General features: G+C 33.0%; 1 protein-coding gene across 5 annotated transcripts in view; it reads left to right on the top strand.

Annotated features, from left to right (window-relative positions):
- Window positions 1–27,040, top strand: part of LOC129953797 (protein roadkill) — a 448,090-nt gene that overhangs the window by 365,870 nt on the left and 55,180 nt on the right. The window contains exon 1 of one of the 5 annotated variants that reach the window (XM_056067259.1): window positions 15,668–17,689. The exons of the other annotated variants lie outside the window; for them this stretch is intronic. Within the exon in view, the coding sequence (XP_055923234.1) occupies window positions 16,317–17,689 (1,373 nt within the window). The 5' untranslated portion in view covers window positions 15,668–16,316. Of the gene's footprint in view, window positions 1–15,667; window positions 17,690–27,040 lie in introns of those variants that run through there. 5 annotated transcript variants of the gene reach the window in all.

The raw sequence follows: 27,040 nt of genomic DNA, 5'->3' as shown, positions 1-27,040 counted from the left end.
GTATCAAAACAAAAAATTTCAAATCTACGTCTGATCAAATTACATTTGTTCGAAAACATTTTCTCAAACAAAAAATCTAATAAGGCCCAATTAAATAAAACAAAATATTTATAATATTTGACATTGAAAAAATGATATAAATTAAAAACATAATGCCTGAGTTCATTCAACCTTTTTATTTAAAGATCCTTGAAATTAAATCATTTTTATTTTAACACAATTTTTATCAACACACGCGCAACATAAATAATTATATTTTAGAATATTCAAAAAAAAACACCAAACTTAGCCTTGTGCATATACAAAAACAATTCTTAAAAAATATTGCGGAAAGAATATTACGTAGTAAGCTTATTTTCTGTTTGTTTCATACAAATAAATACAAATATTAGTTTTCTAACCTCCAAACATCTGATGAACTCTCATGAACCTCCCTACAAACTTTTATAAAAACCAATAGGAACCCCAGAAGTCAAGTCAAGTCAAATTCAATAAAACATTAAAATAGGGCTTATCAAAGAATCGAAAAAAGTCATCAATCTTTTTATCTTTAATATTTAGTTACTTTTTCGTGTTTTTATCAGTTTACAAAACCTCTCACCCCCCTAAAGAGCCTCTTTTAGCTCGAATATGTTATGTGTACCTTTTTACTAGTAAGTTCAAATAAAATCGATGATCTAACTCTCATCGTTTTATCGATAAAACATTTTTTATACATTTATAGGTATTCATTTATTATTAATAAAGTGTGACTTCCTTGATAATATAGTATGTAGGTAGAATTAAATAATTCCAAGGTCTATTCAAGCCCATCAAGCCCCTAACAGACCTCCTCCTACCAAACCTCCCATCCTCCCTCAATCCAACCCCAAGTTGCGGTATACAATTTTCATTATGTCAGCTTTGATTAATTCGTTTGCTCTCCGCACAATTGTCCCGCCATCTATCGCCATAGAGTTTTCTGTGACCTTCCAGTTCTGTTCTGTTCTGTTCTCCCCTGCTCATTAGAACGAACACAAACAGAACTTCTCTCTTAACCCCCTTAGCCCCTCCTCCTTCTCCCAAGAGCTAAAAACAATAAGTAAAAATATCTATAATAGGTATCCATGAAGCTCAGCACAATGCTAGGTTTGAGTTAAGTTGAGTTGAATTTGGATTTGGCGTTCTTCTTCGATCTGGATCTTGGTTTAGATTTGGCTTTGCTGTCCAAAAAAGTATATCTGACAGTTGGAATAGCCAATTTAAGATTGTGTATGTCATTTACGGGACCGCACTGTTTTGTTCGGTGTGTCGTGTGTGTAGCTTTCTGCGCTTTAATAAAAAACGGTTTTACCACTCGCAATCTACAGTTCAAGCTTTAGCTCCAGCCATTCATCTTAATCTAAGTTAAGCAGATGTCAAGCGTGGAAATGAGGTTTTTTATCATCACTTATTTTCGCCTTCACTGTTTTTGGTTTTGTGTTAAGAACGAATGAAACAACAACAAAAAGTAAAATATCTAGTACACACACAACACAAGACGACACACATCCAAAACCTGGAGGCTGTGAAATAGTTTCAAAACTTCAAAGTATAAGTGAGAAAGAATCTGGTTTTAGGTTAGATTCTTGTGTGGTTCTCTTTTTGTATTTCATTTGTTTTTGTTTTTAGAAAATCTTTTATTTTTTTTTTTGAAAATGTCAAAAGCAGATTGCTCCTCTACTGTATTGTGTATGGATGGACAACGACGACGACGAGTAGTGTATGATCTGGGTGTGTGTATTTGTGTGTGATGGTTTTGTAAATGTTTCATTGTGTTTATGGAGAGATTTGCGGATTTTCTATTTTTCTATATATATGCGTGTTCTTTTTTAAAGAGAGAGTATATAGCAAAGTAGAGTAGAGTAGAGTTTTCTCTCCTTATGATTACTATTTTTTGTTTAAGAGGGTGCTTCGTTGTAAGTTGAACATTTTTCATGGGCACAAGTGTTTCCTCTTCCAACAACAACATGATACACACACATGCATACCATAGTCATAGTTTTGTATAGGGTTGTGTAGTCCTAGAACACCAGAGGACACACGGCACAGAAGCACACTGCACGACCGACAGTCATGTCATGACAAAAGTTTAATTTCCTCCCATTTGCTCGCTGCTCTCACTGCAAAGGGTTCTTTTCTTATTCTTTCCTTCTTTTTTTTTGGTTAAGGACCACCGAAGGACCTACATACATAAATCACTTAAGGACCATTTTTATACTTTTGGGTTTTTTGAATTGGGTTGGGGTTGTGTTGGGTTCGTTCATTTTCCTGTGCGAAATTTTCCCTTCAACTTTTGTTGTTGTTGTTCGTGATGCTCTTGTGTGTGATTAAAAGGATAATTTTTGAGGGGGGAAGGGGGGTTTATGTTCACGCAGAAATATGGAGGGAAAAATAGGGATACAGCCTTTTATTGTCGGTTCGTTCTTCTGGATGCTGAATGAAGCTTGATGATGATGGTTGGGAATGTATTTTTGGTGTTCTTTCCCATTTTTATGGATTTACTTTGGCTTGTCCTTGTGTTTCGGAAGAGAAGGGATAAATTGACATGGGAACAAAAAGGATATACCTAGGATCTCGATATAAGGAGTGTGATAAGCAAGGAGAAGGATACAAAAGTTGAAAATAGAAGAAATGGGAAGGACTTAATGTTGATAGGTTTTTTGTGTGTGTTGTTTTCTTCTATTGAAGCATCGAGGGTGGCATTTCTATTCTTCTTTTCTTTTCTTTCTTCGTTTTATCTTCTCTTTACTAGAATTATCTGTGTGTCATTTTGATACAAAAAAAATAAGGATATAAAGAAGCGGCAATTAGGTTAACCCGAGAGAGAGAATTGAATAGAGACACCTGCAGTGTACATTATAAATGTTTATCTACCTAAGAAGGATTTTTATATTTTGTGCGGATTAATTTGACACTATTGTGACAGGAGAACGGTACTTATAGCAAAACACAATCTTCTGCTGCAACCAGCTACCACATGTTTTGTATTTCAACAAAAGGATTTTTCTTTTTTAATTTTTCATATTGTTGAAAATGCTACACAATGTCAAAATATAAGATTCTGTCAAAGTCAGGATAATAATTTAGCTAAGCAACAATCTTTTCGAAAAAATTAAAGTGAAATAAAATAAGAATAATGTGTAGATTGTCATTGAAATTGAAGGAGGAGAAATCGATGGCATGCTCAAGCTCAAAGATGTCTACAAGAGTAGGTATATAAAGGTTATTCTTGTTTATGTCACCCTTGGACTACTTGACAGAGAGAGTGTGTGTATAGTTTAGGGAAATAGGAAGAAGGTTAGAGCAGAGCATTATATTTTTATATGAGGATTTTTAACACAGGGTCATATCCGTAAAGTAATGAGTTTGACCCACAATATAAAAATACATATAGAGTGGAGCGTCGAATGTCTGTTTGACTTTTGCAATTTAATAGTTTAGTCTTGAAGATGGAAATTTGTAATAGAATTTTACAGTCATCACAGAACCTCGAGAACTTTCTTCAAGGTTTTAAATTTGGAGTGGAAAGGTTTCGGAGAATGTGGACTTTTAGTTTAGTTAAAACGAAAAAAGGCGAACTGTAAGAGGTTCAACTTATGAAATCCGTTCAAAACACGTAAACATTCTTCCGACGAAAAGAAGCTTTTACGGATTTCTTGTAAAATAGGACAAGTTGCTAAAAACTGGTAAACATTTTCGTTTTGGTTTGAGTTGCAGAGTTGACAAATTGCATCTATGTCAGTTCTATGTGGCATGTATTTGAGCTCAAGAGTTTCAGTCCGTATTTTGAAAATCAATTTTGAACCTCTCAACATCTTCGACCACACGCTTCTCATGCCCTCTCTTTTTCCATCTGAGAAGTCGGTGCTCCTCTCGTCTCTTCTGCTTCTAGAGCTCATGAGTAGCTCTCGTCCTATTATCCAGCGCCGCTTTGCGTGCCTGTTGTTTGGCTGCATTTGCCTGCCGACATTCCTCATCAAACCAAAGGTTCCTTGTTGGTGGTTTCTTGAAACCCAGCACATCAGAGGCGGCTTCTCTGATTGCATCTTGGCAATGTTGCCAGTGGTTTTCGATACATTGTGTTGGTGGCAGAGAACTTCGAGAGAGGTTACTTGTAACTCGGTCGGAAAAGGATTTGGCGATCTCTTCAGATTGTAGCCGTTCGACGTTGTGCCTTCTCCCAGCACCACCCTGTTTTGCCTTGGATCTGGAAACCCGAAGTGCTACCTTGGCTACAACGAGGTAGTGGTCCGAGTCGATGTTAGCTCTTCGGAAAGTTCGGACATCAATAATGCGTGTCTGGCGTCGATCGCAATATGGTGAATCCGGTTGACGGTAGATTGATGTGGATATCTCCAAGTTCCTCTGTTCACGGAAGCCTCAAAAAACTTAAATTTTGATGTAGGGTCCAGGAGCTTCTTGAAAGAAAATGTGACCACGTCGAGTTTATAGCTTTAATATGATTTTTGATGTTCAAATTATGAGGGATAGTAAAACCAAGATATTTATACTCGCTGACAACTTCAATAGCCTCTATTAATGTCGGAACGGTTTTGAGGTTTAAAAATCATAATTTTAGATTTAGAAATTTTGATTTTGAGATCCCATTAATCGCACTATTTTTTTAAGTTTATTAATCTGAAGCTGCAAAGTCACTGGGTTATCAGAGAACACCACCAGGTGATCAGCATAGAGCAAAATCTTCAAAGATAAATCGCCATAGTTGACGCCTCCCGGTAATTTCTTTTCAATATCATTGATAAAAAAAAGCGAACATTAGCGGACTCAATACACAGCTTTGTGGAACACTTATTTCGGTTTTAAAGGATTTTGCATAGAAATACCATTTATAAATCCGAATAGATTTGGTTGGAAGACCAATAACTTCTAGCTTATATAAAAGTGTTGATGGTATCAAAAGCAGCTTTGAAGTCGACGAAAAAAATGCATAGGGGCTTCTTTTTGTCGATAAAACGCCTGGCCTGATATCGACTAATCAAATTATAACTTTCAATCCAATTCACAAGCCTAACGTACAACATTTGTGCAGACCGTTTTCTTAGTGAACTCAGAACTGAAATGCCTCTATAATTTCCTGGTGAACTCGGATTACCCTTTCTAAATATAGGAAATATTGTATTGTAGCCAAACGAAAGTAGCTCGGAAATTTCTCGTCTGTAAACCTTTTTTTTAATAACCTCAACACACGCTCGAGAAATTTAGGAGTGAAATGGAGTGGATAGGAATGCCATCCAAAACCTGCTGATTTGTTATATTTTATGCTGCTTAGAGATGCTCAGATGGTCTAGCTCATCGATTGAAACATTTTGCAGGGCAAAGCTGATGGAATTCTGGTCAGAATCTGGCAGTAGTAAACCTTCAAAGTATGTGGCCAGGTCGTCAACACTATTACTTAGAGACGATACTTTGATGCGACCTTCCAAAATCCGTACATTGTACCAGAATGACTTTGAGTCCTTACAGTCTACAAGTTTCCCAGCCGCTTTGATTAAATACAATTGCTTTTTTTAGGACAGCAACAAGATCCTTCCACCTATCCCGAATCACCGCAACTGATCTCAACTGTGGCCACGACTTAATACCTTGAGACCGAGCCTCCTTCAAACAAAGTTGTCTTTGGTCTTCCAACGCGTCTCTTACATTGGGGATTCCATTGGACCGATTATTTTGCCATATAGATGTTGGTTTCGAAGAGTTTCAACTTGGTGCGTAGCGATATTTTGCTAGAGTTCCACTCATGGGAAAGCATTCCATCGTTCCGCCATCGAGAGCTATAAAACTTCCCAGATAATTAAACTGCTTTACTTTGGTCTCCATTCAATTGCAGCGAATGACACATCTGATTTAAGCCTGTCGTGTTGTTTGCCATGATACATTTATCGTCAGCATAATCTATGCGGCTAAGCTTGCCAAACAGACTCCATTGGATACCGTGGTGACAAGACATCTCCTTGTCTCACTCCTCGACGGACATCGAAGGAGTCGGAAACTGGCCATTGTGCAACACAAAACACCTAGCGTTGTTGTACGATTCTTTAATAACAGCGACAATTTTCTCAGGGATTCCTCGGGCAATAAGCGATCTCCAGATGCATTCAGAAATTGACCCGATCAAATTGTCGACGCACGATCGACCACTGCGAAACCCCGCTTGGTGCCTATTGAAGGTAGACTCGATCCTGGACTTTATCCTTTCGGGAATAATAGTTGTCATTAACTTCGGAAAAACTGACAGAACTGTGAAACCGCTCCAGCTATTACAGTTTTTGAGGCTTAATTTCTTTGGTAACTTTACAATAACTCCATCCTTCCAGTCCCTTGGGTAAGTTTCACACTCCCAGACAGCCTGCACGTGTTTAAGCAAAATACGGGAAGCTGCCTCAGTGTCTGCTTTTAGGAATTCTGCGGGAATACCATCAAGTCCAGCGGATTTGTTTTTCTTTAGAAGATGTATCGCATTACTTATCTCTGCACTTGTTGGGAGACTGATGTTAATACCCCTAGAAGATCTGCGCATGTTGTTCAATTGTGGATTCAATTCTGCATTTTGGTCATCATTTAGCAGCGCACAAAAGTGCTCCTTCCATCTTTGGAGCTGATCTTCTATCGTCACTAAAAGGTTGCCGTTCAAATCTAACACGGGATGGTTAGTGTTAGTGCTACTAGGCTGTCCGACAGTGTCCTTAGTAATTTTATACAGATCCCTTGTGTTACCTCTTCCTGCAGCATATTCAGAATTTTCCGCAAGTTTGTCCACCATTGCCCTCTTGTCACGTCTCACTCGTGAAAAAAATGCTCTATAGTCGTTTCGTAGCATCAATTTCCGGTGAACATCACTTTCTTAATTGATTCTAATTTTAAGTGTTCTTCGATATGTGATTTTGTCCCAGGTGTCTTGGGATATCCAGGAACCTCTAGCTCTTGTATGTCTGGGTATAGTTTCAGTTCTAGCTTCCATGTAAGCCCTCTTAGTTAGGCCCTCGTACATCAAGCACCTTGAATTTAAAAACATATCAGGAAGATCGTTTATAAACAACAAAAAAAGAAGAGGACCAAGATGGCTTCCTTGCAGGACACCCGTTATTTATACGAACTTACTGAATACGATCCCTTAAGTATGAATTTTGTCATTTGAAAAAGTTTGCGTGAAAACCTACTTTATTTTTCTTCATAATTAAAGCATCATGATTGACTCTGTCGAAAGCTTTAGAAAAGTCAGTACAGACAACATCATACTGACAACCTTTCTCCACAAGTGCAATCAAGACTAAATTACTAAAAATAGTGAGATTAGTTGCAGTTGATCTACCAGCTACAAAACCATTATGGTATGGTGAAATCATTGTCTAAGAGAAGGAGTTAGTTTAGGAGTTATAGACTAACTTTTAAAAACATTATTATTGGCTTCAAATACAGTCACAAAGTGCAACTCGACTCCAATCGTATACCTGATGTGCTTGCAGCGGTTGATTCTTTGGTCCCAATTTTCGATGGCTCGACCACTAGAGGCTTTAAATCGCACAATTTGAGATAACACGTTCTCCAAACTTACTCTTCAACAAATCAATTGTTAAGTATGCTGTGTGGCTTTTGGCACTATCCTGTTGAAACCACATGTTGCCAACTTATATTTTCCACTTCGAACCAAAATTAATCCCTTATCATCAAAATAAGAGACATCGTCGTATGAACCTCATTAAACAGTTATTTTTTGTGGATGAAGTGGTGATTCATGAACCAAATGTGAATTTTCACGAACCCAAAGAGCCAAAAATGAGATTCGCGACTAAGGTCTCCTTACGCAAAGTACGCCATGTGGTCTGAGCCATGCCCAATTCTTAAAAACGTCTTGGAATTAACGGCAGCGAACTTTCTGACACTTCGACCAACCGGTTTTTTCACTGACACGGCAAACTACACAACAAATATGTGGAATCCAATTTTACGAACCTAGTTATGAACTGTCTACTAGGGCGAAAATTACAGCCAACACTTTTAATTTAAGCTCTTAAGGCTGTTGTCATCGAGTCCGAATTTTGGTAAAAATTGTTTATAACTTGCTTATGTTGGTCGTTCGTGTACTTCATCAGAATACAATTTTAGAGTTTACTGAATAAATTGACAATGACAGTTCGATGTAAAGTGAAAGGGTGCGTTCAGAAATAAAACTTTTAAGGCTGTCAAGTCTGTAAGAAAACTTGATTTCTGATAACAGTGTGTTTACACCTAAGTGTACCAAAGTTTTTAATTGTTCTTTGACCTTCTACTTGTTAAATTATCAATGCCAATATTTTAAGCTTTATGTAATATAATTTGTCAGTCTCCGTTCAAGTACAAAAATAAACTTACCAAGCAAGCACATCAATAACATATATCGGGTTTTTCAATAAGAGATACAAGTTTTTTTTTTAATAAAACAAAAACCGGTTTTGGATATCATTGAAATTCTTTATTCCTGTGAAGGTAGGTTCGGTGCCATTATGTATGGTACTCGATTTGTTTTCCATGGGCACACTTGCAGAGGTCCAGAAGCTGAACGACGCGAAGGTTTTCAAGCATAAAACGGCCGATACTGCGCAATTTAACGTTCCATATTCGTACGAAGTTCATCAATAGCTTACTGGCATAGACCATAGACTTGACGTAGGCCCACAGAAAATAGTCTAAAGGTGTTAAATCGCACGACCAAACCGGCCAAGCGACTGGACCATTTCGTGAGATAACACGTTCTCCAAACTTGGTTTCCAATAAATTGATTCGCTGTGGCTTGTGGCGCGCAGTCTCCTGTTAAACCCACATTTCCTCCAAGTCCATACCATCCAATTGGGGCTAAAAAAAACTTGGCTATCATTGAACGGTAGCGATCCGCATTCACAGTAACGTGCCGGTCTTGATCATCACGAAAGAAGTACGGCCATCGCGAAGGTCCATAAACCACACCAAACCGTAATTTTTTCGGGATGCAATGATAACTCATGGAGTACGTGTGGATTACTGCCTGACCAATACCGCATATTTTTTGTTTGTTGACTATGACATTCAGCCAGAAATTATCCCCATCGCTGAAGATGATTTTTGAATATTTTTTAGGTTGTTTATCAGTCCAATTCACAAACACACGATGCTTCTGATTGTCAAGCGGCTTCAGTTCCTGCGTCAATTTAATCTTGTAAGGATGAAGGCCAAAATCTTTTCCAAAAATTAGCCACAACGACGTCACAAAGATTCCCAAAGCTTGAGAACGACTTGTGAGAGACACATTTAGACTTACTTCAACTGAAGCCTCAGCGGCAGCAATATGTTGATCTGCTAGGACGATTATGACGACCACAAATTGAACACATCGCTCTTAACGTTAAGGCCACTGACTCCGAATTTCGGTAGTAAATTTTGGTTCATCTATCTTTCCATAATGAAATGGCAAACCTTACTTAAGAAAAATGTCAAAAGAGCGGCAATAAATATGGCGTCGCTTCTATTTTACCTTGATACCATTAAGCACCCTCAATACACCACACGCATTAGCTTAGCGCTGATTACATCAACAGCAAGTCCAGGCTTACCATATTGGCCTTTTTTTTTTAATTTTCGTTTCTAAAATTTGACAGCTCAACAAAATGCCGAAATTAAATCTAACTTTGACATTGTCTGTTACCAATACTATTTCGTTATCCAATTCTTAACTTTGTCTGTAGGCAATGTTTAAAAAAAAATCAATGTCAGTATGACAGACTAATCATAATTGGGCTAAATAAATAGCCCAAATATAATCTTATGCTATTTTATCGGCAAGAAATATGGCGTCGTTGGCTGTCCCTGTCGCTCTACTTCTGTAGCGTTCATGTTGAAAAACCCAGTATTTCAACTTCAAAGCTGCAATCCCCAATTCCTTTTCGGTAATTCTCGCTAGTGTTTAGGGATCTAATTAAAATCATCTTCAACTAAGTATTTAAAAAATATCTGTTCGTAGAGTTTCCAACTTGTAGGGCCCTTAGATTCCCATCACATCCAGACATTCAGTAGCCCGTCTTGCTACTAAATAATTAATAGTGTCGCTTTATGTTTGAGAAAATTTAAAACCGAAACCTAATTCCAACAGAAAAACATGTTAATTTAGAAATCCAAAAGTCTAATTTTAATAGAAATTTTGCCATTTTAAACAAAACCTTGGCTAAAAAGTTTTTCCCAACACACCCAATAACAAAACAAGACAAATTTAGTGTTACAAAACTTACATAGTAGCTACTTTCAAGCATGCATAACCTAAATAAATAGGCCTCTTGGGTGTTTAAACAAAACAATTATGTATATCAATTCGTAATTTTGAATACTTTTGAGGTTAATTATAAAATAAATATCATCCCACAAAAATATTCATAAACTAAAACTACAACAAAAAGTTAAAAAAAAAAGTGACCCCAACTTTAGATACCACCCAGCCAGATGCCAGAAGCCAGAAGCTAAAGCCACACCACACCATAACTTAACTTTTATTATGTAAAGTAATTTTCATTTCAAATAGAAACTCTCAATAGATATCACCCATCAAAAATGGGGTTAACCTAAAGTATATGTACCTTCATCACATATGCAGAAGTAGATATTTAGCTTTGAGCTCAACCTAAGTAGGTACAAAAGTAACAAACTTATACCTCTACCTTCCTACCTACACCCATTATTTTGTTGTATATCCAACCATTTATACAAATAACCCCACTGTGCCACACTATGCTGCCTCTTTTCATAGATACATTTGTTTTTTTTTTTTCTTCACAAAGTATTAAGTACCTTCAAATATTTAAATTGTGAAATTCCCTTCAATCTATCTTCTTCCGTTTTATCACACTCAAATTAACACCAAACAATTAAATATGAAAATTTCCCCCTTTTGTTGTTGAGAAAATATATATGAAGAAAAAAACGAGTAAAATAATCAACCAAAGAAGAAGAACGAATTAATAGTATAACAAAATATTCTTTTTTGTTGTTTTTTTAATATATTATCTCGCTATAGGGAAAGATACATTCACTCTTATGTGAAAAAGGGGAAAACTTTTTTACACTTTCTTTAGAGAAATCATCATAATATCTCTCGGTCTGGGTGCTCGTTGGTGAAGGTGAAGCAAAAGCACCCAGAAGCAGCAGCAGCAGCAGTGAAGTCGAAGTGACAATGGCAAAAGCAACGGAACGGACGCTCTCTCCCTATGTCGAAATCTCGAAATCGAAGTCGATGTCTTTTCCTGACTCGACTCTCTCTCTTCAACTAAGCTTATATTAATAATTTTCTCTGATGCCCCCAACCGAACCGAACCCAACACTCACTGACAAATGTAGCCCTATCCATCCATCGACTTATAACAACAAGACGGCCAACCAACGAAAAAAGAAAACAAAACCCTCTCGCAATGAAACAAATTTCAACACCGCAGTCTCTAGTCGAATTGTCGACACATGCGATTTCTTTTTTGTTTTTGTTTCGCTTATTTCTTTTCTATTTTACCTTGATATCATTAAGTACCCTCAATACACCACACGCATTAGCTTAGCGCTGGTTACATCAACAGCAAGTCCAGGCTTACCATCTATATTGGGCTATTAACCGGAAATTGGGCTATTTTTAATGTTTGTTTTTTAAATTTGACAGCAATTTTTTAGTATGACAGTTGTAATTATAATTGAGACCAGATGAAATCCAACTTTGGCATTGTCTGTCAGCAATACTATTTCATTATCCAATTATAAACTTTGTCTGTAAGCAATGTTTCGAAAAATATAACAGATTAAATATATAGTATGACAGATCAATCATAATTGGGCTAAATAAATAGCCCAAATTTAATCTTGGGTGATTTTATTGCTTGGTTTGAAATGTTCCGTTGTGCAATTTTTGTTAAATTTGTCTGTTTAAGAAAAGCGATGCTATGAAAACGAATAATTCAGAATTAGAGACTATCCATAAAAGTTAAATTATAACTGGGCTAAAAATAGCTCAATTTGGTGTATTTTTTTAAACCACTTTGCTTACTTTGCTTATCAAAAATGCTACGAGAAACATTAATTATGTTTGTATGATAATTTAATCTTAATTGGCTTATTTCGTTATAAATTTGTAAACTTTGACTGTCAGGAATGCCCTGAAAAAAAAACGATCTAAGGAGCAAGAGCAATCAATATTGGGCTAAATAAGTAGCTCAAATTTAATCTTGGGCAATTTTTTTGCTTAAGTTGAAATGTTTCGGTACACAATTTTTATAAACTTTGCCTGTTAAAAAACGGAAAGTTGTAAAAAGCAATCACTTCAGTATTACAGACTGTCCATAGAAGTTAAATTATAACTGGGCTAAAAATAGCTCAATTTGTCGTATTTTTTAAACCTGCCTATAAGAAATGCTACTAGAAAAATCAATTTTTGGTATGACAGTTCAATCTTAATTGGCTTATTTCGTTATACAATTGTTAACTTTGCCTGTCAGCAGTGCCTTAAAAAAAAAAGAAGTATAACAGATCCATCATAATTAGGCTAAATAAATAGCCCAAATTGTAATGTTATCTATCACTTGATTTGGCATATTTAGTTACACAATAATTATTTTAAATTTAACTATCCAAAAGAAAAGCTACGAAAAACGTCAATTTGATTATTGCAGACTGTTTTTGAAAGTCCAGCAAGAACTGGACTAAAAATAGCTCAAATCTTATCTTGTTCAAGTTTTCGATAGATTTGGCGTGTTTTTTTTTAAAACTACACTCTTAACTTTGCCTTTCAGCAATGATACCAAAAATAGAAAAATTTTAAAGTTCAAACTGTAATATTCGGCTAAATTAAAAACCCAAATAAAATCTAACTTTGACATTGTCTGTTAGCATTACTATTTCATTGTCCAATTCTTAACTTTGTCTGTCAGCAATGCTACGATAGACAACGGTTTAAGTATGTTAGTATTACATCCTGTCATTTAAAGTTTAATCATAAATGAGCTAAAAATAGCTCAAGTCCAATGTGCAATTTTTGTTATGACAGTTCGAATCCTAATTAGGCTTAAGCAAATAGCCAAAATCTTATCCAATTTTAACTTCGTCTGTGATCAATACTACGAAAAGCAACAATTATTTAAGCATGACAGTTCATTTATATAGGCTATTTTGTTATACAGTTGTTAACTTTGTCTGTCAGCAATATCTCAAAAAAAATTTAAAAAAATAAATATGCTAGATCAATCATAAATAAATAGCCCAAACAATGCTACGAAAAACAGCAATTTTAGTATTGTTACCTGTTTTTGAAAGTTAAATCATAACTGGGCTAAATATAGCTCAAATCTAAATTTGTACAATTTTTCGATCGATTTGACGTATTTTGTTTTAAACTACGTACTTTGTTAACTACGAAAAATAACAACTTTTAGTTTGACAGTTCAAATAATAATTGGGCTAAATAAATAGCCCAAATCTAATCTTGGGTGTCTAGATTTCTGTATAGACTTATTATTAACTTTGCCTGTCTGAAAAGCAATAACTTATTTTAAACGACAGTTCAATTTTAAATAAGGTATTTTGTTATACAGCTGTTAATTTTGACTGTTAGCAATGCCCCGACAAAAAAAAACAATCTTAAAACAAGAGATCAATCATATTTGGGCTAAATAAATAGCCCAAATCTAATAATGGGCAATTTTTTCGATTGATTTGACATATTTCGTTATACAATTATATTGTTAACTTTGTCTGTCCAAATCCATTCCTAAGGAAAACAGCAATTTAATTATTGCAGACTGTTTTTGAAAGTCCAACCATAACTGGGCTACAAATAGCTCAAATCTAATCTTATACAATTTTTCGATAGATTTGTCGTATTTTTTTTAAACTTCGGTGTTAACTTTGCCTGTCAGCAATGATACCAAAAATGGAACGGTTTGACAGTTTAAAATATAATTGGATTAAATAAATAGTTAAACTTTAACTTTTGTCTGTCAGCAATGGTACGAAAAACAACGATTTAAGTATGGTAGACCAAACATAAATTGGGTAAAATAAATAGCTCAAATATTTTTTCGTCGTGTTTGGTATATTTGATTATCCCATTATTGTTAACTTTGTGTGTCCAAAGCAATGCTAATAAAAGCAATAATTTTAGTAATTCAGACTGTCATTGAAAGTTTAACTGGGCTAAAAATAGCTCAAATCTAATCTTGTGCACATTTTTTTGTTCTATTTGGCGTATTTTGTTAAATCCTTTGTTAACTTTGAACTGTCAGCAATTCTGTACGAAAAACGCAATGTTTGGTATGACAGCTCAAATGGGCTAACAAAAACAGCACAAATCTAAGCCAAGACAATTTTTTCGCTGGATTTGGCATATTTCCTTTTATGATTCTTGTTAACTGCCTGTCCTCCGAACACAATAATGCTACGAAAAGCAATAATTTCAGTATGACAGTCATAATGATTTTAATCATAACTGGGCTAAGAATACCTTAAATACAATTTTGAGCAATTTTCTAGTTTAATTTGACATATTTCTTTATTACAAATATTTAGCTTCTCATGAAATGCCAGAAACAAAAATATGCTTCATAAACTTTTTCAGACTAATTTAAATAATGAATAAATAAACAAACAAAACAAAAAAGGAAACGAGGATAACAAAAACGATTATTTTGACGAGGATGTCATATTTGTAGACGAATTTTTAGCTGAATACGTTTAAAATCATAATATTGCTATACTCTACTTCGTGTTGTATGAAAAGAGATGTTTTTTAAGTGAAATTAAATTGTGATTGTTTTGAAAGTTTTTAGAAATTTTGAATTGATATTAGGCTACTTATGGGCTACTTTTTATCATCTCTAAGTTTTGTATGAATAAAAAATATTTTTTTTTAAATAAAAGTAAACTGTGATTGTTTTGAAAGTTTTACTAATTTGGAATTGATTTTGGGCTACTTTTGTAACTAATACGATTTTTTGTCTACAAATGAAGAATTTGTATGGATTTGAATGATGAAAAGGGTAATTGACATTTTTTTCGTTTTTGCTTTGTTACATTTTTTGTCTATAAATAAAAACTTTAAAGTCTCTTCCTTTTAAAACTGTTATTTTTCTTTTTTTATGTTTATTAACATTTTTTTAAATTTAAATACAAAAAAGTTGGAAATGTTGCAAATGTCACTTACCAACTATCCAAACGCTTTAAATATTTTTTTTAATTGTGATCTTTTACAAGTTTAGGACATGGCAACCCTAATCAACACCAAAGTAAAGTATCTCACTCTCTTTTTTGTCTCTCTTGAAATAATCATAGCAGCGCATGTTTCACCAATACCATATGCAACAAACACACACAACCATCATATTCACTCACTTACTCACTCACTCACTATAAGTGAGTATAATATAAACTTTTCAACCTTCCCTTGTAAATGAAATATAATTGAAATAAAAACAATTTAGTGAGAGGTTATGTTATGCAGTATACACTATATGAGTGTATGCTCTACTCACCAATACCTCGACAAACTTACGTAAAAATAGAAATCCACACACAAATACATTTACAATATTTTATTTTTTCACGGGGCCGAGGCGAAAAAATTTCAATTTCGAAAAATTCACTAACTAAAGTAATTCAGTTGTTAAGCAACGTTCGTTCAGCGCGCATCGTTTTTTCGTTCGTCGTGTGTTTTTTATTTTTGATTTTAAATCAAAAATATACTATTCAAGACCCCCGAAACGGCTACAGCTACAGCGGCGTGCACAACCTTCCTCCCAATAAGACCAAGTACCTACATAAATATAGTTTGAAAAATTAAAATCAACAAATTGAAAAATAAGCAAAATCTCGCAATAGATAGATAAAAAGAAAAATAATTTTTTTTGTCCACTCGTTTTGTCATCCTCATGCCCTTACACAAAAATTGGATATAGATACAAAAGTTGGGTTTTTGTTCTGATTTCTATTTGATTTCCGGGTTTTTTGGTATTTTTTTCTTTTTGTTAAATTTCGGAACCTAAACGATACCTACACACCAAATAAAAAAGTGTACATACTCCCTCGAAGGAAGAAAAAGTGTCAAGTGGATAAGAAAAAATTTTAAAAAAAATTGTTTTTAACAGAAAAAATATTTTAAAAAATATGCAAGTGTTTAAAAGTGCCTTGAATTGTTAAAGATACAAAACCAAAAGAAAGAAAAAGATATTTCTCCAAATTTCTGTATTTATTTGTTGTGTTATAAATTTTGAGAGAAAAATAAAGTAAAAATAAGTAAAAGAATTGAAATGTTCCATCCTTATGTGAAAATTAAAAAGAAAATTGCAAGTAGCTCACAACTCCTTCAACAACAATTACAACAACATCAACAACAACAACAGCAGCAGCAGCAATCTTCTCCTCATAGATGTTGTTGTTGCAGTACAACTTCTAACAGTACTAATAATAGTAGTACCAGTAATAACATTCTTGGTGGTAATACCAGTTTTACAACAACATCATCAACGTCGGCAGCAGCCGCAGTTTTGGGTGCAGTTGCAAATGCAACAGTTAATAGTATTAACTGCAGCAGCAGTAACAGCCAACAATTGCAACATAATCTAAGTTCACCTGCATCTGCATCTATTTCTGCATCTATACCGCCGCCGCCGTCAACACCACCGTCATCGTCTTCGTCGTCATCAACGTCGTCGTCGCGGTCACCATCTGCATCAGTACAGCAGCCTACGCAACAGCAACTACAACAACATCATCAACATCATCAGCAGCAACACCTCTCACAGCTGCTGCAACAAAACAACGTTCCTCCACCTGCTCCAGCTTCAGCTTCAGCTGCAGCTCTAGCTTTAACCTCGTCTCCTCCCACACACCACCAACACCATCATAATCAACATAATCACCATCACCAGCAACATCATAGACAATCATCACCAAATTTACCATATTGCCCAATCGATCGACATTTGGGTCACCTAAATTTTGGTAGCAGTTCATCATCAAGCAACAATACCAACAGCAATAGCAATAGCAATAATACCCGCAGTCACACGCCAACACCTGGTGGCAACCACAGAAATATAATACACAGTAGTAGCTCCTCTTCTTCGTCTTCAGCTTCAGCTTCTTCGTCTTCTTCTTCTTCTGCAACAGCAGCATCATCATCATCATCATCACCTTCTTCTGCTGCAGCAGCAGCTAGCAGTAGTTGTAATAGTACAAATAATACCGTTGCAGCAAGTACGAGCGGTAATAGCACGTTGAATAGAATTAGCCACACTATCCAGCAGCACCTGCAACAACACCACCAACAACACCAGCAGCAGCTACAGCAACAGCAGCAACAACAAGTGCATCAATCCAATAATCCAGCGCATCATCATTCTTCTTCTTCTACTTCATCATCATCGTCCTCGTCCTCGTCGTCTTCTTCAAATCAACATCATCATCACCATAGCAGTAGCAGTAACAGTAACAATACCAGCAATAGCAATCACCATCACCACCCCCACCACCACCATCATCACCACCAGCATCAGCAGCAGCAACAACAAAATACCAGCAATAATCAACAGCAGCAACAATCTCCTATGTGCCTAGTATTATTAGTTAAATGCCCCAATTCAAAGGAATTTTGTACAGCAGCGAATTTCTGTGATAAAAGGTAATAATATCACATTTATTATCAATCACTCCTTTTTAAGTCTTACTTTAATTCAAAAAAAAATGTGTCATAAGTGTTGACACTTTTATAAACAAAAACAAAAAATAATAATTATCTCCAAAAGAAAAATCGACCAAAAAAGACGAAAAAACCAAAAACGAACAGAACCTACAATATTCAATCAAATTTAATTAATTAACGAGGTTGACCTCAAAAGATACACATTTCTCAGATAGATACGCGATACTCTTTTTTTCTTTTATTTAATAAGGTTTGATTCTTTTTTTTTTTGTTATTTATTTTTGGTGGTGAATTATTATAGACTTCAATGTAAAAGATTGTGGATAGGGAAGAAAGAGGGAGTTGCTGCTCTCCACAACATTTTGACCCAATTTTTTTTTTTTTGGATCAGTTTTTGTGTTAAATCGTGTACAACAATTTTTTTTTTGATTGCCTTTGTGTGTTTCATTGTTTCGTTTAACCTTAAAATTGACGAAAAGAAGAAGAAGACGAAAAAATTATCGTAGTTGGTGATAGCGTCAAAATTTTAAAATATTTTTCACTTCATATCAGAGAAGAAAAAGAATTTAGGTCAATTTCATAAAAGAAACCCAAACCACCAATCGGCAGCAAGACGCACGATGACGAAAATGAGAGGGCTTCAAATTAAGTGGCATATAAAAAGTTATTTTGCAAAAATTTTCTTGCAAACGATTGCTTTTGATGGATGTATAATGAAAGGGTCCTCTTTTTGACAGTGATTCTAGGGGTTGTAAATTTCATATTTCCTTTTCTCATTCTTTTTTGTTTGTTGGTGGAAAAAAACTCGTTCCAACCCCAATTAGTATTCAAAACTTTAAATTTCAAACTTCTTATTTTGAAATTATGTCGAAGTCTTGTACTGAAGTAATACTTCTTAGAATTTTTCAATCCGTTAGGTATGTTGAATTCATTTCCCCTATCAAGTTTTAGAAATTCACCATTTGACACATAATTTTCATCCTTCAAATAATTTACTAAGTTAATTATTCGATAAATAATAAATAAATGATTTATGACACCGAAAAAGGAAAAACACTGGTTTCAATAATTTTTTAAAATTCTTAGTTAAGGATGTCTTAGACCCAAAATTGCATTTCAGGTTTTTGATTTGTTTAATACTAACAACTTCGAGTCTAAAACGAAAGCTTCTTGAATTCTAAGAATTTTTCAATTCTTTAGGTATTTTGAATTCAGTTTTCAGTCAAGTTTTGACATTTGACATATAATTTTCATCCTTCCAATAATTTTCTAAAATATTATAAATATTCTATGACATCGAAAAAGTGACAACACTGGTGGACAAAATTAGGTTTAGGGAGCACACACAAAAAAACAATACTTTTTAAAAAGCATTATGGCTGAAACACAAGCACGCTTCAGCTGACGTTTACAAGTTCAGCCATATTAATTCAATGCATGCTATTCACAATGAAGTTTCGACTTCACGTTTCATTTGACAATCGTAAGGAAAAACCGTAATGTTACGTAATGTGATTCAAAACGTAACTCTAGTTCAAATTTGCTGAACATTTGCTTCGTCTGACAGCTCCACAGCTGTAAAAAAGTCAATATACAAAATACATTTTTTTTTTGGAGCGATTCTCATTTTTTCGATTTCAAAACTTAATTTTTTTTTATTTTGAAAAAAAATAACAGCTGCTAATGACAGAAGTGCCATTTAAGAAATGTCATATTGGAAGCGTCATTCAAAGCAACCTCCAAGAAGGGCCAACGTAACGCAAACGAATCGTGTTTGTGTTTCAGCCATTAAGATATTCTAAGTTCAAATCTCACCTTTAAATTCTTGAGACATTTTAGTCTTAGTTTCAAAATTGCATTTTAAGTTTTTGATTTGGTGGAACTACCTTCGTTGCTATCTTTTGTTTAATACTAACAACTTGAGTCTAGAACGAAAGCTTAATATTGTAATAATGTAGCAGTTTCTGACATAAGTTCGTTAACGGCAAAAAATTTTGTCTATCGCATTAGGTTTTTAAAATACCCGTGTTTTTTGGCATTCTATAAATAGTATTGGAGAAAATTTCCAAGAAAACTTTATTTATTTATTGGTAGAACCAATTTATTGGTACAACTGGAAGAAGGCCTGTCAGAATAATAATAAAAAAAAAACACACAATTAGAAGAAAGTTTTGTGAAAGCCAAAAGTTAAAATTAATAACTAATAAAATTATAATTGAGATTCTTTAAAAAAAGTTCATTGAACAATTGCAGATTTGACATAAAATAAAAACTTCAAGAAGAGGGTTTGTTCGTAGACTACTACATTAACATGTAGTGTTGAAGCGAGCTTGAAGCTCGCTTTATTTCTTTATATACCTGAATCGAGTTGAAATGAGCTTGATTCGACCTGATTTTTCGGTCGGGGATCGGAGTAGAGTCAAAATTTGTGAAGAAAAACCTGTGTGGAGGGGTTGGTTTTATAGATAATGCATTATAGTCTGTTTATTTGCATGTTTGTGTTCAAAAAATGTAGTTTTTTAATGAAATTAAAAACAAATTTCACATGGAGTATGTAGCTTATTCTTAAATGTCGCTGAACTATTCAGTTCTTCATTTTTTCACACGAATCAAATTATCTCACTTGCACTTCATAAAAAACACCGAAACACCATTTGCATTTTAGAAAGTGCTGTCAAACTTAATCATTTTTAAATTTTCTTGTGCGGTGGAAACACCAAAAGTATTTATTTAATCTAAATTGAGATAAACCTTTGGTGTGAACATATCAAAACTTAATTATCTTTTGTATTGTTTCTCTTGCAAAATAAGCCCAGTTAGTCCATTTGCATTAACAAAACCAAATAATATTAACAGTAAGAGATTGGTTTTTTGATGATTTTAAATGCACAACTACTCAACGAACACAGCCATCGAGAGATACAAATACAATCAATCAATCATACAAACATTTGAGAATGAAATCACATAAGATCCATTCGAGACTCGTATAAATGTCAAAAACCCCCCATGAGCAAATTTTGTATTTAATACTTTCATAGTTTAAAAAAAATACGTTTAAGAGTTAATGTTTAATGCTGATTTCGATTTCGAACCTTAATTTAAAGTATTTGCTCGAGTTTAAAGAAACAAAACGTTTTCAATATAATTTTTGAATGTTTTAATATATATTTTATAAATTGGCTCAAAAATCCGTAAATAGGCGTTTTTTTCGAATTTTCAAAAGTATTTTCTTAAAAACCTTACGTAAAACATTAATTTTGAAAGTTAAATTTGAATTAAGGTCACCAAAACCTATTTGATAAGTGCAATGTTATTGCCAGTAAAGCAAACCTTGTCTATTAGTGTAATAGAAGCGGTCCTAGTAGGCAACCTTGTTGCACTGCACCTTTTGTTTGAAAACAAACAGATTTCCAATTTTTTGTAAACATTTTAATTTTTTTCCGTTCGCAATTGAATTGAAATTATCTGCAAAATTATACCAATATATAAATAAAAAGAAAATTAAATTATTTACTTGAAATCATTCGAACAAATAATTTAAATTTCAAGTTAGAAAATATTTGAATGAGTTTTCTTTGAATTTAACATTTATTAAGTTAAAAATGCTTACAAAGAATGCCTCGCCAAGTTTTTTTTTTATGTCGCTGAACACATCCATTGAAAAATTGACACAAGTTAAATTTTATATTTGTACCCCAATTTTAACCTCACAAGAAGATTTTAATAAAGAAAGATTATTTTGATCTTAATCTTTTAAGTTTATTCTTATACCTCGCTGGACACACCCTTATCAGAGAAAATTTAAATACAAATTTTTGATCTAATATTTTTGCAAAGTATTCACGTTTTTGATTTATTTTTAAAATTAAGAAACTAAGTTCCGATGTATAATTCTTTGAAAATTGTGATTTATATTTATTGGTCCAAAGTTTTTAAGCTGGATGCATTCATTAATTGCTGCTGTATGCATTCATCCTTTGACATGTGCTACAATTTGCATTTTGAATGACACTGTCAAAGTTGTAATGTTTTGCTGAAGTAGATATTTAAATATACAAATGCTGTTTATCTTTTTAATTTTAGAGGAGGGAGAGGGGAGAAGTTTTTATAATATTTCATTTGACAGTTTGTTAGGGTTTAAAAAAATAATTTAGTTTTCATTGAAGTATTAAATGTTTCCAATAATCTTCATCTTTTATACTTTCTTTAAGTAAATTAAAAGAAAAATATTATTAAGACAATTAAAACTCCCGACGACGCGACGTGGGGTCTGATGTGTGGGTTTTAAACTGGTACTTGTGTGACACTTTAATTTCTAAAATGTCACTTTAGACTAAGGTATACGTTTTTGGCTTGTGGAAAATGTCTACTGTCAGATTTGTTTAATAGAAATAATAAATTTCAGCTTGTTACGTATGTGACACCATCGAGTTGTTCCCATAAATTCAAGCTCTGTATAACTTTTTGTTTAAAAATCACAACAACATACATATTTCAGTACTTTACCGAAAATAATTTGTAGGTTTAAATAGTTGTAAATAGTTGTAACGTATTTGACACATTAACTATTTTTTGATCTATGTTTTTTTCTACAAAATAATCAAAAAACACTTCAAAAACTTGTTGTTTCTTAAAATACCGTAAAATATACAATAGTAAACATCCGGCTTTAAATCTCCAACAAATTATTTTCAAAGTTTCAAACTTATATCCCAATTTAAATTCAGGTACTATTTCCGCAATCAATTGAAGAAAGAATTTTTAACCGACTTCCTTTTATTTGATTCATCATCATAAGTACTATTTTCAGAATTTTCCTCTTTTATTCTTTTGATTTTCAAAATTAAAACAACACAAAATTACGAACAAATTTAAAACGTAAAATATAAATGATTTTTGAATTTCATTCATTCATACATAAAATATCGTTTTTTTTTCTTTCTTTGAATTGGAAAAAAGAATTAGTATAATTCACACGTCAAAGAGACCACACTCTCAAAAATTCAAAAAAAAAATTGATTTTGTTTATTCTAAAAGAATTGGGTTATTTTTTTCAAACGTACCTATAATTTATTTTTATTTTTATAGAAAACTAGAATTTGTAGAATTCAAACAAAACAATTATTTTAAAAACACTTTTGAAAACTGTTCTAGATTTAATATCGAACACGAATAAACAAAAAAGAAATATCTGTCAAGAGTTGGCAATTTAATTTTCGTATAGTTTTATAAACAATTTAATTTTAATTTCACTCTATTTTTTGTTTTGGCTTCGATAAAAATCTATTGAATGCTACAATTTGACGAAGAAAACTTCTCCAATTCTTGTCTAATCTTTAAACTTTTAAGTTTTTTTTACGCATCCAAAGTTTTTCAGCTGGATGCATTCATCCCTTGCTGCTAGATGCAATCATCCACTGAAAAATCATTTTATTTGCACATTTGACACAATTGAAATATTTGATCAAAATGATCTAATATTTTTGTCATATATTCACTTTTTTGATTTATTTTTGAAATCTAGAAACTAAGAATAAGTTTCCATGCATAATTCTTAAAAGAAAAAATGCGATTTATAATTTGTGATCCAAAATGTTTCATCTGGATGCATTCATCGTTTGCTGCTGGATGCATTCAAAATTTGTTGCTGGATGCAACATCCTTTGACATTTGCTACAATTTGCATTTTGAGTGTCGCTGTCAAAGTTATAATCTTCATCTAAAAATTTTGTTTTTCTTTTTAATTTTGGATGAGACAGAGTGGAGAAGTTTTTATAATAATTCATTTGACATATTGTTGGGCTTTTAAAAAATTTAAAAATAGTGTAGTTTTTATGAAAGTATTAAATCTTTCCAATAGTCTTCATCATTTATACTTTCTGTAAGTAAACTTAAAGAAAATTACTACGAAGGCAACCATTAAAATATTAGACCTAAGTTCTAATTTCTAACAAATTAAGCTTCTTATTATCTCGCTGTCATTTTACTGAATTTTTAATTTTTAAAATGGCTACCTGAACTTTTAGTAACTTTCAGTACTTTTGCAGTTTCTGACATTTAAAATTGACACGAGTACATCCGTTTGACAGATTTAGGTTTGTTTGCTTTGTTCTTCTTTCACGAACTGTCACTTCTAAGATGCACCAATTTGAAAAAAAGAAATGGATTTTCCGTTTCACTTATTAGGAGAGGATTAACATATAAGAAAAAGCAGTTAATTACTTAAGGGACAACAATGAATAAAAAAAATTTAGTTTAAGAAAATAAGTGAAGAACTTTTTTAGATATCTCTTCCGCAAAGTTTAAAAACATGCATACAACATATTTATATAGTTTCCAAAAGGTTTCTAAAACAAAGTACCTACAGTGATTCTGAAATGCAAAAAGTTTAAAAAACTGCAGATAGTCCAAACAGACCTATCGTAATAATATCCTCTTATCTGGCACGGCCGCCAGGCACCGTTCGCCCGGAAGTGACTCATTGAATATCCTAGTCTCTTCCGAAATAATTCTTATTCCGAGCCAAAACTTTACACAATCGATTAACCAAAGAATAGACGGTTTTTTGAGACTTTGATGGGCTTGTCCCCTTAATAATTTGACAGTTCATTTATGCAACATGTAGGCTGTTTCAATAGTGATTGTTGTTGTTAATAGCAAAAACAAAAACAAAAGAATATAAAACGGGCCATCTAGTGGTTTCTTTTCAAATCATAAGTTATTTTGACACTGACAGCTGTCATCTACTCGAAATCTTTTGAGAGGACAGTCCTCTTAATTGCAAAATAATGAATCTTGCCCTTAACAACAAATTGGTACAAAAAATATTACTTGACATCTTCTCCAAAACTAATATTAACTAAGAAAATCGGTTTGACACTTGAAATATCTAAAATTAAAAATGGCGGATGAAATAAATAAACAAATTAAGAGTTGTCATATCATTGTCCCCTACCTTATTAGGCTGACTTAATGGACGAATTCAATCCCAAAAATTCCCTAATACTTCAGATGTTATTTTTAAGCTCAAATTACACCACAAAATAATCCCAAAAATGAACTTATCTTTTAATGAAAACATTTATTAAATTATTGTTGGATTTGTCCCATCTCAAATTTCTCCCCAATGTGTGGTAAAAAATCTCCACAAACAAAACCAAAAACTCCAAAATCATTAAGATACTGTAATGTTTCTTAACCATAAAACTTAATGCCCTTTTTTGTACATCAACACATCTCCTACGAAGCTGTTAAACAAAATGTATATATTGTAGTATTTTAAAATTGCTGTCTATTTCCAATTCAAACCACTTAGAAATTTATTATAAACATTGCTCTCTCCAAATTCCATATCATGAAATTGTTTATATCAATTTGACGTTACAACAGTTCTCCCTCAACCCTCACTTAAATGTTTACATAGGCCTTGCTTTAAGATAACTTCAAAAACTTAAAAAAATGATCTTTAAAAAACATCTAGATCCCCCTTTAGAAAAATAAATCTATGCTGATAAAGAAAAAAATTCTAAAACTCTTTCAATATCGGTGATAAAAAATCAAATTTTATGACGTCTCATAAACAATCACCAAATAACGATCGATCGATGAAAAGGATAAACAATTTTTAAAATTTTAGATCAATAAATGTCATTCTCTTGAATTTATCTACAAATTTATTTATCTACGTGAGTTATAACAAACAATTTAAATCTTTAAATAGTTTTTATCTAACCACAATCATCATCATCATCATCAACATCTTAGTCATTATCATAATTATAAAATCTCACCACATATCAAACATGTTTGATGTTGCAATCGAACAAACGTGAATATCAACTCAAAAACTCTCTACTCTTTCTTTTTCTTATATTGAGTGTAAAATTTATTGCATTACAATTAAAGGGAGTACGAAAATGAATACACTCGTTTTCTCTCCCCCATCATCGATCAAATATAAAATAGAGAAATGACAAAAGAAAAAAGAAAGGTGAAAATTTACTTCAAAAACCTTGGTATAGGAAAACAACAAAGAGAAAGATATTGCACTTACCACAGAGACAAAAGAAAATATGTAAATGATTCCCCTCCTCTCTCTCTCATCTGCCACCAATCACCATCATCACATAAACAGAAGCTAAACGGTGATAGTCAATTTTTTGAAATTCAAATTTCCCTCCTCCCAAAATTGGTTGGAATTGTTTCTGTTTCTTTTTCTTTGTTGTGTAATAACTCTCTCCGTATTTGCCTTTCATTTTGGATTTTCTCTCTTTCTTTTTTGTTTTTGTTGTTGTTTTATTTGATTTGATGTTCCTTTTTCTTTTTGAAATGTGTTCTTTTTCTTTTGTTGGTGTTCAATGTTCACATTACGATACGATACGATTACGAAGTGAAGCGGTCTTTCTTTTTTCTTCTTTTTGTGTGTTTTCTTTTCTTTTTGTTTGGTGTTATTGGTTTTTGGTGAATTTTAAGTGAATTTCTTTCTTGGTTGCTTTGGTGGAGAAATGCATGCAGCCACCAGCAGCAGCAGTAGGAAAGCGCACATGGCACATTTTGATGTGAGAAGATCATTTAACGATCATCATCATCTTTTGATAGCACTTTCATTATTTTTATTGTTATAGGTAAGTGAAGCGTTTGTTGTTGTTTTTTCTTTTCTTTATTTAGAGATATACAAAATATCTTGTGTGGATTTTCACTAAAGAGAGTGGGTGGTTTTGGTGATGGGGAATTTAGCTTTCATTTAATTTTTTTTTTTTTTGAGATTTCACACGCCAAAAATTTAATGAGGGGAAATTAAATCGATCAGAGATCAAGAGATTTTTTTTTTAATGTGTTTTGCATTTAAACTTGAAATATGGAAAAGAGAAATTTTAATAAAGTTATTCTTCTCCCAGTGTAATGTAAATAAAATCATGATTTAATTAGATTTTAATTTGTGTTCTTGGGAAAATATAAAATCGTATGGTTCCCTAATGCATTTAATCGGTCACAAGTGAAATTGATGAATGAAATCATCAGGCTTTGATTATTTGAAATACATGCAGTCTTAAAAGTAAAAACGAACTTAACGAAGGTAAACACTTTTCTACTTGAATATTATTTTAAAATTACATTGAATTTGTCAGTTTTTGCGTATTAGGGAGACAAAGCCGAAGACAGAATTGTATTATTCTAAACTTAACGAAAGTTAATAATTCACGTTTATGATTATTTAACGAAAGTTAGGTCAATGCATGAATAGTCTTGAACACTTACTTAAGTCTAAGTAAATACAGAATCGTCAGTTACTGTCAGCAATGATAACAGTCACTCTACAGAGTTTCG

The sequence above is a fragment of the Eupeodes corollae genome, chromosome 1, assembly GCF_945859685.1.
Source record: "Eupeodes corollae chromosome 1, idEupCoro1.1, whole genome shotgun sequence".
Classification (NCBI taxonomy): Eukaryota; Metazoa; Arthropoda; class Insecta; order Diptera; family Syrphidae; genus Eupeodes; species Eupeodes corollae.
The sequence above is the reverse complement of the archived record's forward strand: the minus strand, read 5'-3'. Positions and strand labels throughout refer to the sequence as shown.